Source organism: Taudactylus pleione, unplaced genomic scaffold, assembly GCF_031769625.1.
Source record: "Taudactylus pleione unplaced genomic scaffold, aTauple2 ptg000191l, whole genome shotgun sequence".
Taxonomy (NCBI): domain Eukaryota; kingdom Metazoa; phylum Chordata; class Amphibia; order Anura; family Myobatrachidae; genus Taudactylus; species Taudactylus pleione.
Window position 1 is genome coordinate 225,480 of NW_028284593.1, and position 16,799 is coordinate 242,278.

Genomic DNA, 16,799 nt, shown 5'->3' on the forward strand with positions numbered 1-16,799 from the left:
CCCGGCATCCCAAACTTAGACAGTAGACAGCAACAGCACTGGGGGTCTATTGCCAATGGGGGTGGGATACCATTATATCAATAGTTTTCAGCGGTCATTGCTATAGAGTAGTGGTTAGGTCACTTGCTTAAGGAGCAGATGGTCAGGAGCAGATGGTCAGGAGTTCAATCCCAGGATCACACAATAATAATAACAGTAACAAAATTATTTATTGCCTTATATATTGAAAATGTGTATTCATGTTTTATATATTTTATGTATTTAATCATTTATTATTTGTTTTGTTTTGGTATTAACAACATATTGAAGTGTATTTGTAGGGACTCGATCAAATTGTTCTATGGATGTGTATGTATATCTTTTGGTGAAAATTATAATGTGCATAAGCACTCGTTCATATGAATGTGACTATTTTGATGTAAGCTGCTACAAGCTTGTTTGTGTATATATAGTTAGATCTAAGCATTGAAACAATTGATAACAAAATAGGAGTGGAAGAAACACAGCTGATACCACACACCTGAAAATTACTTACTTAATTGAATGACCAATTAGATGTAAGTTCAACCACTTTAAAAGGATGGCAGGTGGAGGGGATCAACACTCTTTGAGAAAGCCCCCACTGCATATAGGGGCGAAACGCGTCAGGGGGATCCCCAGCCACATCATTTTAGTCCAGGACATCCAGGAGCAATTGACTGGATCGCCCAGGACGCTGATGTGCCAATCACGTGCTAACGCCACTGCTACAGTGTATCTATACAGCGCGGCCGCTGCTACTTTGCAAGACATCCCCTCAGTGGAAGGCAGGCTGTCGCTGACACTGGATCCAAGGCTTGTTTTCAGCCGGAGCTCATACAGGAAGCCCTGTGGCTATTGAGCACACCAGCGGGGTGAGCATTAACTTTAGCTGCTGTTTAGAACTGGCCAGTTCACGAACTGAATATCCATACGGGACATTTGCAGCTTTCTACCCTTATGCACATATGAGGATAATTTAGAACCTATTTCAATAGCAGGACAAATCCTCATCTATATTGCCTTATATGCCTAAACACGGATGGCAGCAGGACATTTCAATTAAGGGATAGTGGTATTCAATATATTGAGATAATACCATTATTAATATATAAGGTGCTTTGCACGAGAGTGACTTTAAGCAATTGCTATCAATTTTTAAGCTATTTTAGGATGTATGTTATTAGATGTACTATGTGATATATGTTCAAATTTTTTGTTTTATTTTTCTATTTACTATGTGTATGATTAAATATATTTTGTTCTATTGATCGAGTCCTGAACAATTTCTGTACAAGCAATGGTTGCTGTGATTTATCTGCCAATTCACATCTTTATGGTTGATTTTTATTAGCGCAGAGGTTTTATATATATATATATAGAGTTTTTTTTCTCTCTCTCTCTCTCTATATATATATCTATTTCTTTTCCTGTTTTTCTATTTAGGGTGAGTTTTTTCACAGACCCATCCAAACTCTCTGCAGCTGAGATTTATTTAAATTTAAGTTTTTATATATTAATTTTATATTAAGCGCCGGAGTAATTTTCTTTGTCCAATGGGGTGGGAGGTAATTTAATAATGGGGGCCTATGGATATAGGGTGGTGCGAACCACTAGTGCAGTATATTTGTAATGCATAAGAAGTCAAAGAGTCAGTCACAATTTAATATAATCAAAGCCACTTATCTGACAGGACTAGTACTGTCCTGCACAATGTTCATTGTTTCCCTTCTCACACTGAGTTGCTCAGCATGGAGTGGATGTGTCTGCGAATGTATTTCCTTCTGACACTTGTCTATGACATCTCACCCATGATAAAGCTGTGTAACCCAGCAAAACTATATATAACCATGTGATCATCCTGAAAAGATTTAGGGCCTGATTCAGAGCCGCTTGCAAGCGGACCGATGGTTTGCTAATGCGCATGCGCACCCTTCGCTCTGCGCGTGCGAGAAATACTCTGTGTGATCACAGGCCGCTCGCTCGCCCGCCCAGTGAAATGAGTGACAGGAGAGGCCGTTTTTGGGTGGTAACAGGGGCAGGACACTAATAACGGGGGTGTGGAGGTGCAAACGCAGGCGTGCCTGGGTGTTTCAACGCTGGTTTTAAGGCATGCATAATTAACAGGCTGCGTCATAGTACACGTCACATGCCTGTTTCTTACACTGAAGTCCTTGCAGTGCTTGCGGCAGGGTAAGGCAATAACAAGCGCTGCGTTAGCTTCCGATGGTGCTCGATGTACAAATGTTTTAATACACTTCCTGGAGATGACGTGCGAAAGTGGGCGTCTCTACATACGCTAATGGGTGTCTGCATAGACAGAGCGATCGCTCGCACAGCCAAAGTGGGTGTGCTTATGCCTTGGCGAGCGATCACTTCCCATGTCCTCACTTTGAAAAATTTGCATACGCTGGATGCGAGCGATCGCATCGAGCGAGCGGGTCTAAATCAGGCCCTTAGCTTTTAATTTAGAGGACATTTACAATCAATCTGCTCTAAACTAAGTATGTCAAGCAAGTATATTATTAGAGGAGGGTATACAAAGGGGCTACTAGTGAACACGTTTAGAGTATCTAAAATATTACAAGCTCCAGTGCATGATCACCACAGGTGACATACAACAGGTATATAAAATGGAGCTTACATTTGACTCTTACCCAATGAGGGAGGTAGCAAATACCTTCATCTGCAACAAACTCAAGAACACCGCAATGTGTCATTCTGTCTGAATTCTTATTGGTTAACTTGAAGAGCATGGGGTATGTGATGTTCAATCTGCCTGTAAATAAAATACATAGAAACTGAATTTTCATTTACCATACATAAGATAAAATCTGACGTACAAAACTGGAAGTTGGGTTTGTTATCAATATTGATCAGTCACAGTACCAGACGGTAGGGAAAAGAATACACATAAAACAGGGACAAAATACAGATGTGAAAACACAATATAGGCTAGCTAGACCCTGCTTGTGTGACAGGTGAAGCGGAGACAAGAGGTGTTGAGGTGTCAACACACTGTCAGATATTTTGCGCGATTTGCCGATTTAGAATCAGACTTTATTTCGCCAAGTATAAAACATATACATGGAATTTGACTCCAGAACCACTGACCAAGTACTCAGTTTACACACCAATGACAAAACACCATTCATACTCAATATGCCCGAACTTTAAAAAAAAAAAAAAAAAAAAGGTTATAATACAATAAAAATACATATAAAACCACCTAAACAAGCAATTATTAATCAATGATTTACCTGCATAATAGCCTGCAGGAATAACTATTTGCATGTCTTGAGGTCCTAACCGGGCAAAATCTACAGTATATCGTCTACCAAACGGAAGTAATTGGAACAGATCATGACTGGGATGGGTCACATCTGCCACAATATTTATGGACCATTTCCCAACCCTCGCCATATAGAGGTCAAGGATCGAAGGTAGGGCCACGTCAATAATCTTTTCCGCAGATCTGGCTACCCTCTGTAACCTGGCCCTATCACGTGCACTGACCGCACCATACCATACAATAATCGAGGAACACAAAACAGACTCAATTATAGCAGAGTAAAAGAGCAGCATCAGTTCCCTAGGGACATCAAATTTCCTTAGTTGTCTAAGGAAATACAACCTTTGATGAGCCCTCTTAACAATGACACTGGTGTTCTTCTCCCACTTCAAATCTTGGAAGATTGTAGTACCTAAGAATTTGAATCCACCACCGATACAGCAACATTGGCTAGGATCAAAGGAGAAGCAATAGGAGGCTGTTTCCTAAAGTCGATGATCATCTCTACCTTCTTAGGGATTTAACTCCAGGTAAATCCTGCCACACCATTTTGCAAGCCGATCAACCTACCTCCTATAGGCGGACTCATTCCCCCCCTTAATCAGGCCTATGACCGTGGTATCAACAGCAAACTTTAAAAGTTTAACCGACGAATCCCCAGAAATAGTCGTTTGTATACAAGGAAAACAGGGGGGAAGGACACAGCCCTGGGGAGCTCTAATTCTAGTCTTCCGTGTACTTGAGATAAACTTTCTCGCTTCAACATACTGGTTCCTGCCCACTAGAAAATCAACAATCCAGCGACACATGTATGTAGAAACCCCCAAATTAGCCATTTTAGAGGGCAGAATCTCAGGAATAATGGTGTTGAAAGCGGAACTAAAATCCACAAACAGCACCCTAGCATAGGTGCCTGGTAGGTCAAGGTGCTGTAAAATGTAATGTAACCTCATATTTACAGCATCTTAAACTGATCTATTCGCTCTATAGGTAAACTCCATGGGGTCCAGCAGGGAACCTATCAACCTTTTCAACATTGGAGAGCAAGACATTGGGGACATCCCAAAGATTCCCACAGGGTGGGAGAGCCCTGAAGAACCTGCCAAACCCTGCGACCAACGAGGTTCCGATGGCTGCAAAGGTAGAAAACGATAGAAAACGAACCAACATTTGCGGACTGAGACCCAGGTCCGCACGGCAAAACTAAATTGCTGAGGTGCCATGACGGGCAACACAAGAAGCACCCACCCACTAGTGGGAGTGCAGAATAGAAAACCAGCGTAGGCCAAGCACTAGCAACATACGCCAGTCAGATGGCCAAATGAATCCATCTGGCTAACGTCTGCTTAGAAGCAGGGCAACCACGTACAGCAGCTCCATCAAAGACAAACATAAAATCTGACTTCCGCAATGCTGCAGTACGGCCACATAAACCAAACAGCCCGCACACATGCAAGTATAGGGAAGAACGAGAGACATCTGACATCACTGGCACCACAATCGTCCAGTTGAAGTGGAAGACCGAACACACCTAGGCAGGAAGTTGGCCTGGTACGGAGTCTGCATGGTCCTCATAAAAATTTAAATAAGGAGGCCGAAAAAGAGGGCTCCCAACCCCGAGACCCGCCCGGCTGAAGCCCAGGCCAATAGGAGGACCTTCTTCCAAGAGAGGAGATGCAGGTCCACATCCTCCAAAGGCTTGAATTAGAGAAGACTGGAGGAACATCAGGAGCAGGTTAAGATCTAACGGAGATGCAAGGGGTCATTCTAAATTCCATTAAATAGATGGCCCCCAGATAGGGGTGCATCAGATTCAGGGGAAAGCGCAAGCATAGTCCCCCCTGCCACAATTATGCAGTCAACTTTCCCGCATTTGGGAAAATCGCAAGGTTCAGCACATCCCAGAGTGCAATGGATGAGTCTCACGTTGGGAGACCACCTTTGGAGTCTGTATTCAGAGGACTCCTGGAAGAAAAGAGAGAATCTGAGGGAACAAGGCCAGGCAGCGTTGCAATATATACAATGTCAAGGCCTGATCCCTGAGAAACCGAGACGAAACCAAACTGTCAGGCTCCGTTGAAGGAGAAGGATACAGGACAAAGGCAAGCAGCGGTGGAGAAATCCCACCCGCTCTACACACCAGATGACATATGAACGCCTCAATTCCAAAGACTTTTTCGCCGCTGCGGAAAGTCAATGCATTGGAGTAGGCGAAAAAGATTTGCCTATGAAACTAGGCGGAAAAAAGTGAGAATTGGGGTTTTGGGGTGCAAACTTGCGGGAACTACCCTGCACCATAGGGACAGCACCCCTAAGATAAATTGTATCAAAAAACATTAAAAAAAAAAAAAAACTTAAGAAAAAACTTAGCCCAAAAAAGTTATTTTCATTTTGAGGGCGAAATAAACCAAAGTTGGGGGACAAACTAAAAAACTTGCGAAATAGACTCCAGGGTGGTCCCCAAGTATGCCCCAGGTGTTTTTAAGTTTGCAGGTGGTTGCGACAGATGGATTTTTTTAAGTTTTTTAAACCTTCACTTTAGCAACTTTAAAATATGCTAGCACCCATTTCATGTACCCCAAATATGCTGGGACTAGTTATTTTCTCCAAAAAACCCTTCTAAATGCTATTCTTCACCACTTGTGCAAAGACGCTAATTAGAAGCTATTGAGAGCATTTACGTACCCCAAATAGCTTCAGCAGGGCTATTCGGGGGGTATCCGTATTGATCCCCAATGTTAGTGCATCTTTTGTAGGGTGTCAGGCTGATTTCCTCAAATCTGACAGCACTTTTCGCCTGTTTGAGTTTCGCCGGGTCCCATTTTCGCGTCCTTTGGAATTGATTAGGGCAAAAAGAAGCCGCGCGCACGCAAAGTCTTTTCTCCAAAAACACACGATGTAGGCGGAAGGTCCGGTAGGCGAAACTTAGCCGACTTTCCGCGGGTAATTGAATATGCCCCTAGGTTGTAAAACGTACAACCGACCTACGGAAACTATTGATATTCTACCTGCATGAGGTAGTGGTGTCGGGTCCCCTGATGCGTCCATGTAGCAGGCTGACAGATGCAGCTGTCAGCTTGTCCTCAATGCTTGTGAGGAAGCTATAAATTAAAATAAAATGAAAATAAAAGTAAAATACTAAAGGTGCATATACACAACGATTTTACTATAACGACGTCGTTATTGTTCAATCATTGAAAAAATCGCTCGGTTTGTGAGTTATAACGATGAACGATTATCGTTCATGTGCGTTCCCGTTTGTAGTTCATTCTGACTGACCAACTGAACGATTTTCATTAAGGGTAGTTACAAAAATCGTTTGTAGTTCAAAAAAATCGTTCATTATATACAAATCTGACATAATCTGACAGAAAATCGTTGGTAACAAATTCGTTGTGTGTGTATGCAAAATTAATGCCACCCCTTTTGTAGATATAATGGGGGAAACTATTTGGTGGTTTTACAAACCAATGATTTTTTTGTCCTGCAGTTTCATTGCGGGATTTAAAGAAGCCTTGTTAGATGCAATAAATTGCTGTTTAACAAATCACCACTTTAAGGCCCTGATTCAGACCCACTCGCAAGCGGCTGTCCGCTCGCAAGTGGGTCGATGGTCTGCACTGAGCATGCGCACGACGGAGGGAGCTCCGTCGTGCGCATGCGCCAGACGCGACGAGCGAAGGAAAGTCCTTCGCTCGTTGTGTCTGATCAAAGGGGGCGTGCTGTCGATGTTGACTGACAGCACGCCCCCTTTGGTGGGCGTGCCGGGGGCGTGCCTCCCTGGCGGGGGCGTTCCCAAGGGAACGCCTCCCGTCAGAAGCCGGCCCACTGACATCACTAGTGATGTCAGTGGGAGTGATTTTGGCTCTGATAGAGCCAAAATCACCCCGGGCCTTGCGGTTGAAAACCTCAACCGCAGGCTCCGGCTCGCAGTTTCGATGGTCGCGATGGTCACGACCATCGCGGCCATCAAACTGCACGCTCGTATAGGCTGTGGGTGGTGACCCACAGCTATACGAGCGTCCAGGAGGACGCTCCATTTTTATGGAGGGCGGCCCTCATTCAGAGCGTGTGCTCTGCTCAGAGCGTACGGCTCTGAATGAAAACCTAAATCCGGAAAAAAGGGAATTAAAAAAGCAGTTTGTAATTCCGACCCAGTATAACTAGAATCACAACTATAATTGTTGTCAGTGGTTAATTATTTGGAAGCCATAGATATATATCCAATTACTATAATTCATAACCAGACCAGATATGGCTATAGCACTGAGCAACCTGTTCAGTTTGGCATATAAGCACCATATGATTAACACTACCCTTCAAACCTTAACTGCTATCATCCAATAACAAATGATATCACTCGTCCCACTATTGTTTAGATAAACAGACACTTACTGAGTTGATCCAGTGCAGATGGAGGCATGATAACTGAAAAGATAATAATATGGAAGATTAAAACCACTTTGCCGATTCTACTGTACATTTGAATTACAGTATATAATAGTGCTCTATTATATGGCAGACATAACACTACTAGCATACATAAATAGCCAGGCATCCTATATTGCTAGGTACAGATGTTTGAGTTAAAAACCATTCTATGCCATACAATATTTCTTTATTGTTAAAAATGCTTTTACTATCAATATGACACCCTATTTAATCACCAGTCCTCACATATAAATAAAATATAATCCCTTTGGTGACAATTATGTACAAGTATTATGTTAACGTTTTATTAACTTTTTCACTTAAAAACTTGTGTTCAAAGTGCTATTTCATTGTGTTTTTTCTTTTAAGTGAAATGTCTTTGGTGGCAGTAAAGAGCACCATGGAAGTGCATTTATGCTGTAATGACAGCAGGGGGAGCACTGCCACCACCTTAGAAATAAATAGCCAAAGTGAAACCTGTTGTTATGGATCCTCTCACTATTATCTTGAAGCGGGAATCGTAAGCGCCAGTGTTGCTGGGATGCTGAATTTACGAGGGTGGCTCAATAACTAAGGTAACAAGACCTCATTGCGTAAATGTATTCAACTTGTACATATACATAATCAATAGTATGGCCTTGGTACAGATTATTTTTCCACATAGTCCCCATACTTGTCTAAGCATTTGTTCCAAAGGTACACCAAGGCATTTATAGAAGAAATCAGTGCAAGTGCCTGAAACCAGGAAATGATGGCTTGCTGAACTTCACCATCAGTTGCGAATCGCCTTCCACCCCTGTGCTTCTTCAATGGTCCAAAGAGATGGAAATCATTCTGTGCCAAATCAGGGCTGTAGGGAGGATGGTCCAGTACCTCCCAATGGTAGCACTGTAATGACTCACACGTGCGTTTGGCTGAATGTGGTCTGGCGTTATCGTGCAGCAATATGACACCTGTTCACAGCAGCTCAAGTCGATTTTGACTAATTGCCCTCCGCAACTGGCTCAATGCTTCACAATAGCAGACAGAATTCAAAGTATTTTCCTTGGTGAGGAAATCAACAAGAAGCACGCTCTTGTGGTCCCAAAACATGGTCGCCATGACCTTCTTTGCTGATGGAGTTGATGGAATGTCTTTGGAGGTGGGGACGATGCGTGTTACCATGTCATGGATGCTTGCTTCGTCTCCGGTGTCACATGATGCACCCATGTTTCATCACCTGTAACAATATGCTGCAGGAACTGCACTACCTCCACATGTTACCGCGTCAAGTGCATGAGAGACAATACCATCTTACTGGTTTTGTGAACTTCTGCGAGTTGTTTCGGTATCCAGCATGAACACTTTTTCCTGTATCTCAGTTGCTCATGAACGATGTTGTGCACAGTATCCACTCAGATGTTCAGTTTGTCAGCAATATCACTAACTCAAATGCATCTGTCCTCCTGAATCAGACCTTCAATGCGGCACAAATAGTCATCTGTGATGGACGTGCTTTGCCGGCCAGATCGCTGCTCATCTTGAATGTTTGTCTTGCCGTTATCAAAAAGGCAGTGTACCAAACCTATTTCCGTGACATGATGTTATCACTATACATAATGACAAGTTGGCGATGAATGAGCAGACTACGCACCTCAAAGTTTGACCATGTTTCTGCCAGCCCCGCCATCTGATGTTAGGGACAGTATGACTGATATGAGGCGCAGTCTAACGGCTGTGAGGGGAAGCAGTGGTCTACCTGCTCTGGCCTGGTGGGAAATTAGAATGAAATAGACAACATTACACACCTGAGAGGGCGTGTTACCTTACTTATTGAACCACCCTCGTATACTGTGGATTTGGGAAATAGAAATTATGAATCTGGTTTCAGTTGAATTTCCCATCATTCATCCTGGCTAACCACACAATACCACCCCGATACTTTTAGGGCACACACTTTCCTAGAGCAAAAATAAATGTATGGGAGTGCCCTCTGATTTACACTTTTCTTTCTCTCCATCTCACAATTGATTCCAATGGCTTTTCCATTTGCATGGACAACTAACTTTATGGGGGGTGGAACAGAAAGAATATCCCCTATTCCTCAACACCTCACATATATAGCCAACTGAAATCTAGAGGGGTAATTTAAGCTGGCATTACAATATATTCAGTACACAATCTTTTGGAATGTTTCCTCCCCATAGAGGTGTGAGGAAAATTAGCAAAAAATGTAATCCCCCGATGTGCTCCCAGCTGGATACAATTGTATCTCAACAGCAGCTTTGTGTCATAACACCAGATATAATCAACTCTACCTTATCATTATATAAAACATGTCTGAAAATGATAGAAAGAAGCCTGTACATGAAAGCTATGTGCTTAGTGAAAGCTGCAGGAGGATAGCCAATGAATCACTCCTCTGAAAGTGGAAAATCCCTCACTTGCATTAACTAGATACAAATAATGGTTACTGGATGAGAAGCCATTTAACATTCAAAAATGGATTACTGTCCAAGCTGTCTGTGAAGGCACTTTGACATAACTATCAGAAGAAAGAACATCCATAAGAAAAATGCCCATGGTGAGAAGTGGTGCACACACCAATTGGTCTGTTGCCTACTGTGATTTAAAGATGTCAAATATATTAATAAATAATAATGCTAGTTTAACATACTTTTTCCTCCTTTCTCCACATCAGACCGGTCATTGGGTCCAGCCAGCATAGACACAGAGTAGCAGCGATACTGTGTGGAAAAGCGGTTCTGGAAAACCCGTGGGATAGGGTGGTCAAACATATTAAAGGAAAACTGAAAGAAAAAACACACAGACAGGGGCATGTCAGCAAATCTGTCTGATGTAAGAATGCAAGCAACATTACTAGATTCATGTGGCAGCAGGGCTTATATTTTAAATAAGCAATTTTATTGCAGGATAAGTTATTTCTGGGAATTAAAGTTACCTTGCAATAGAGTTGCTTAATTTACTTAACTTTCAATAGTTTCAGTAAACTTGTTCTATTTCTAATAAGTGATTGGGAATTAATAGAAAATAATATGAGATATGGTAAGAACTTACCCTTGTTATCTCTATTTCTACGAAGTCCATAGGGTTCCACAGGATACCTTGGGGTATAGGTGTGACGTCAGTCGCAGGGCACCAAAGAGTTAAGCTTTCAGCCTCCCAGGATGCACTAGGTCCCCCTCCTATACCCCGCCCCCGAGCCAAGGCACCTCAGTTAGTTTCCAAGCCATAGGCCGGAGGAGGAGAAGGAAGAGAGAGAACAGAGATCTGGACACATACAAGAATCACATTCTCACCAGAGGGAGATGGAAAACCGGTGACCAGAGCAAAGCCCATCTACAGCACAGGTGCGACAGGGCGGGAGTCCTGTGGAACCCTATGGACTTCGTAGAAATAGAGATAACAAGGGTAAGTTCTTACCATATCTCATATTTTCTACTTCAGGGTCCATAGGGTATCCACAGGATACCTTGGGGATGTCCCAAAGCAGTATCCTTCAAGGGTGGGGACGCTCCTGTGCAGAAAGGAGAATCCGCCGCCCGAAGGAAGCATCCTGAGAGGCGAAGGTGTCAAACCTGTAATACCTCACGAAGGTATGGACAGAGGACCACGTAGCAGCCTTGCAGATCTGGACTGCAGAGGCACCACGTCGAGCTGCCCACGAAGGACCCACAGACCTAGTGGAATGAGCCTTCAGAGAAGGAGGAACCGGTAGGCCTTCATGAAGATAAGCTTCAGAAATAGCCATACGGATCCAGGCTGCCAAAGTTTGCTTTGAAGCAGGCCAACCCTTTTTACGGAAGCCATAGAGGACAAACAAAGCGTCCGACTTCCTAAACGAAGAAGTGCGGTCAACATAAGTCCTTAAGGCCCGCACAACATCCAAAGAGGCCTCACCCACGGAAAGACCCGGTGAGTTAAAGGCCGGAACAACGATTTCCTCGTTAACATGAAACTGGGAAACAACTTTGGGAAGAAACTCGGGCCGAGTGCGGAGTACTGCCCTGTTCCCATGAAAAACCAAGAAAGGGGGTCTACAAGAAAGAACCCCTAACTCAGAAACACGTCTGGCCGAAGCAATAGCCAGAAGGAAAACAGTCTTAGTTGTTAGCCATTTAAGATCCACTGATCCCAGTGGTTCAAACGGCGGTCCTTGGAGAGCCCTCAGGACCACAGCCAAATCCCAAGGCGCCACAAGTGGAACAAAGGGCGGCTGAATGCGGACAACACCTTGCATAAAGGTGCGCACATCCGGGATTGTAGCAATCCTACGGTGAAACCAGACAGATAGGGCCGAAACCTGTACCTTCAAAGAAGCAAGGCGAAGCCCATGATCTAGTCCCGCTTGCAGGAAGGCGAGAATCCGAGACAGACGAAACTCTCGCGGTGCATAACCTCTCGGTCGACACCACTGGAAGAACGTATGCCACACGCGATGGTATATCCTCGCGGAAGACGGTTTCCGAGCTCGCAACATGGTACGCACCACAGAGCTGGAAAACCCCCGGGACCTCAGCATGGCCGTCTCAACAGCCACGCCGTCAAAGACAGCCGAGTCAGGTCCGGGTGACGACAAGGACCCTGAGACAGGAGGTCCGGTCGTAGCGGCAACCGCAGAGGACTGTCCACGGACAGACCCTGAAGGTCTGAGAACCAGTGCCGTCTGGGCCACGCGGGAGCTATCAACAGGAGCGTCCCTCCTTCCTGTTTGAATTTCCGGATTACCCGTGGGAGACCGGAGGGAACAGGTATGCGAACCGGAACGTCCACCGGACGGACAGAGCATCCACCAGAGACGCCCCTTCGTCTCTTGTGCGAGACCCGTACACCGGCAACTTGTTGTTGTGCCGGGACGCCATGAGGTCGATCTCTGGAAGACCCCATCTGTCCACCAGTAGTTGAAAAACGTCCGGGTGCAGGGACCATTCCCCCGGATGAACGTCCTGGCGACTTAGAAAGTCCGCCTCCCAATTGAGCACTCCCGGGATGAAGACCGCTGATATAGCCGGAAGATTGCACTCCGCCCAAACCAGGATCCGAGACACCTCTATGAGAGCCGCCCGGCTTCGGGTTCCTCCTTGCCTGTTTATGTAGGCCACGGTGGTAGCGTTGTCCGACTGGACCTGTACCGGGTGACCCTGGAGAAACCGATGTGCCTGCTGGAGAGCATTGAAGACCGCACGGAGTTCCAAGATATTGATTGGAAGCTCCGCTTCTGTCGGCGTCCACCTGCCCTGGAACAGATGTGGACCCGAAACTGCTCCCCAGCCCCGAAGACTGGCGTCCGTTGTCAACAGGACCCAATTTGGAACCCAGAACGGACGTCCCTCGCTGAGGTGGGACGTCTGTAACCACCAAGCAAGGGACAGACGAACCTCCGGGGTGAACACAATCGTCTGGGACTTCAGAGACTGAGGCAGCCCGTTCCACTTTGACAGGATCAGGTGCTGCAGAGGTCTGGAGTGAAACTGGGCATATTCCACCATTTCGAACACCGACACCATGGAGCCCAGTAACCTCATCGCCGAGTGTAGAGACACCCGGCGGCTGTGCAGACAACAGCGCACCCTTGACTGCAAAGCAGAGATCTTTTCCTCCGTCACGAAGATCTTTTGCTGTCCCGAGTCCAATAAGGCTCCAAGATGCAGAATCCTCCGAGACGGGATTAGAGTGGACTTCTGCCAGTTGATTAGCCAGCCGTGCCGTTGCAGCAGGGCAATGGTCAGGTCCAAGTGGCGTAACAGGAGCTCTGGAGATACCGCCACCAATAACAGGTCGTCCAAGTACGGCAACATGCGGACTCCCTGCAGCTGCAGAGAAGCCGCCATGACCGCCATCACCTTGGTGAAAACACGTGGTGCTGACGCCAGGCCAAAAGGTAACGCCCGAAACTGGAAGTGGTCGCTGCGGATTGCAAACCTGAGGAACTGTTGATGGCGCAAAAGAATAGGGACATGCAGGTAAGCGTCCTGTATGTCCAATGACACCATGTAGTCCCCAGGTTCCAGCGCCAGAATGATGGACCGTAGGGTCTCCATCCGAAACTTCGGTACCCGCAAAGACTTGTTGAGTGCTTTGAGGTTGAGAATCGGACGAAAGGACCCATTGGGTTTCTGTACCAAAAAAAGATTTGAGTAGAAACCCTGGCCCCTCTGGGAGAATGGAACAGGCACTATAACTCCAGCCTGGAGCATAGTGTGCAATACCTTCCGCAGCTCCGTAGCCTTGTTCCGGTCTGATGGTAGACCCGTGGTGAAGAATTGAGCCGGGGGTCTGTGCCGGAAGGAGAGGGCGTACCCGTGGGAGACCACCTCCAGAATCCAAGTGTCTGTCGTAGTGACCGACCAACACTGGGCGAACTGCAGCAGGCGGCCTCCCACCCTGGGATCCCCCAAAGGGAGGCCCGGACCGTCAGGCCGCAGGCTTGTCATCTGGCTTGGTGGCCGGACGTCTGGTACTCCATGCCTGCTTCCGGGGCTTGACCGATTTCCTAGGGCCAGCCTGACGAGGAAACGACTGTGGTTTGGGCCTGCCCTGGGCCCTAGATGACCGAAAGGACGATGGTCCAGAACCAGAAGGAGCAGCGGCCGACGGGAGACAAGCCGATTTGGCTGCCGCCAGCGTGGCCACAATCTTATCCAGATCCGGACCGAAGAGAACTTCTCCGGTAAACGGCAACGCTCCCAGACCCTTCTTGGGATCTGCGTCCGCCTTCCAGGATCGCAGCCACAAGGTGCGACGAGCAGCTACCGCTGCTGAAGAAATTCTAGACACCAGAGTACTAATGTCTAGAGCCGCCTCGTTGATGTAGGTGGCCGAATCACGGAGATTGCCAATCAACTCCGCCTGTTCGGCCAGAATCAAAAGAAGCCTCTAATGAATCCGCCCAGCGCTCCATCGCTCTGGCAACCCAGCAAATGGCCATAGCCGGCCGTGCTGCCCCCCCCCCGCAAGGGAATAAGCGGACTTCAGGCAGATCTCCACCTTGCGGTCCGTAGCATCCTTAAGGGAGGACATAGATGGCATCGACAATGTGGCACTACGGACAAGACGGGTCACGTGAGAATCCACCTGTGGAGGGGATTCCCACTTTGCAAAATAATTATCCGCGAACGGATAAGCCACCGCCAGGCGTCTCTGCGGCTGGTATCTTTTGCCAGGCTGTTTCCACGCCTCCTCTAAATGGTCCACCAACTGACCCGAAAGAGGAAAGACTGTGGCATCGCCCTTAACATCTTTGAAAAAGGCATACTTAGATTTAGCCGCTGGGGGAACTTCGTCCTCAATCACCAAGGCTGTGCGGACCGCATGAATAAGTCCAGGAATATATACTTTGGACTTAGCATCAGCGTCCTTAGTATGGAGAGGTTCCTGATCGTAAGGATCCAGAATCTCCCCATCATCAGACGTCCCCTCGTCATCCTCATAAGGAGCCGACAGAGATGCCACCGGCCGTTTATGTGGCCGCATCACAGACTCCCCTTGCAACACATCCGACAAGTGCTGTACAGAACTCGTCAGGGAGTTAACCCACGCTGGCTCCTGAGAAACCGGGAGCGGGGAAATAGGGAGACTGTGGGGTACCAATTGTCGTGGGAAACCCTGCATGGGTGACGACACCACTGACTGCTGGGATAAACCCATCGGTGTAAACGCGGGCAGCGGAGCTAACTGGCCCACTAAGGCTGTAAGCGCCTGAGCGAAACAAGCCCAGGGCGGCTCCTGTACCGGTGCTGTAACCGTAAGAGGCCGCGCCATTGACAAACACTGCCGGCAGAGGCCCTCCGCGCTATCCTCCCCCTCCGCTAACGGTACTTTACACGTGGTACACTGTAGCCGGAGGGGAAAATCACTTTCAGACATGATGGCACCACGTATGTGACCTCTCTCACCAATTAAGTATTAAATAGGCGAGAGACCACCCTGCAGCACCGCACCGCAAGGGCTTTAGCAGAAAGAACAGGGACAGTAATAAAGCTGACAGTTTAGAGAAGAAAAGATTACAGGCAGCAGCGCTAGCACAGTCACATACAATGCAGAAAAATAACAATTCCTGCACTAACAGCGCTGATCACTCAACTACACAGACACAGGGCCTGGTAGGACACAGCGCTGCATACACAGACCTGACCACAGCGGAGGAGAGGTATGCGGGGGGACCCAGACCACGATGCTTCCAATGCAGGCTTCCAGCAGCGTTCACCATGCTTCTGAAAAGATGGCCGCCGAGGAGCAGAGAGAAGGCTGGCCTGGGGGAGGAGCGCTGACACAGGGCCAGTCAGCACAGTGCAGAGAGGGCTGTGTGCAGCGGGGGAGGCGCCGGCTGTGAGACATGGAAGACGCGCTCCCCTGGCATGCATTTAACCCCTGGGACGCCGCAGCGCTACCGCTCTGCTGCGGTCCGCTGTCCCAGGGGGTAGTGGAAGCGCAGGTTGGTCGCCTGGCTCCACGCTGCAGCCAGTCCCCAGGGAGCCCCCTGCCTGGGGACTTAGGACCATGTGATCAGCGGGGACCCACCGCGGGACCCCGCTGCTTACCTCTGTCCCCCTTGAATCCGGCAATGGTCCGGAACATCTGGGGTCACCGCTAGCTGTGACCCCAGATGCCCACCAGCATCCCCGGATCAGTACCGGCGTTCTGGTACCGGCGGGGTGTAGGGAACACAGCATGGACGTCAGGACTGACTGTCCATGCTGTTCATCCAGATGTGCAGCCATAGCTGCATGAAGAAAAAGCTTCAGGGACTCTTCTAGCCCCCACTCCAACAGGTGCACCCGACTCCGGCCGGGCACCAAACTAAACTGAGGTGCCTTGGCTCGGGGGTGGGGTATAGGAGGGGGACCTAGTGCATCCTGGCAGGCTGAAAGCTTAACTCTTTGGTGCCCTGCGACTGACGTCACACCTATACCCCATGGTATCCTGTGGATACCCTATGGACCCTGAAGTAGAAATATCAATCATTGATATCCTATGAGAAAGGTTTTTACTACCTGATAAAGTGCATCCTCCAACATAGTGTATATATACACGTCAGAGCTCTATCCCACGTTAGTTC

The 16,799-nt window shown here is 47.3% G+C and overlaps 1 protein-coding gene across 1 annotated transcript in view; it reads right to left on the reverse strand.

Moving 5' to 3' along the window:
• Positions 1-16,799, reverse strand: part of UFD1 (ubiquitin recognition factor in ER associated degradation 1) — a 45,955-nt gene that overhangs the window by 25,677 nt on the left and 3,479 nt on the right. The window contains exons 2-4 of the mRNA XM_088476659.1: positions 10,398-10,530; positions 7,706-7,738; positions 2,676-2,797 (exon numbers count right to left, since the gene is read on the reverse strand). Of these exons, the coding sequence (XP_088332785.1) occupies positions 2,676-2,797; positions 7,706-7,738; positions 10,398-10,530 (288 nt within the window). The remainder of the gene's footprint in view (positions 1-2,675; positions 2,798-7,705; positions 7,739-10,397; positions 10,531-16,799) is intronic.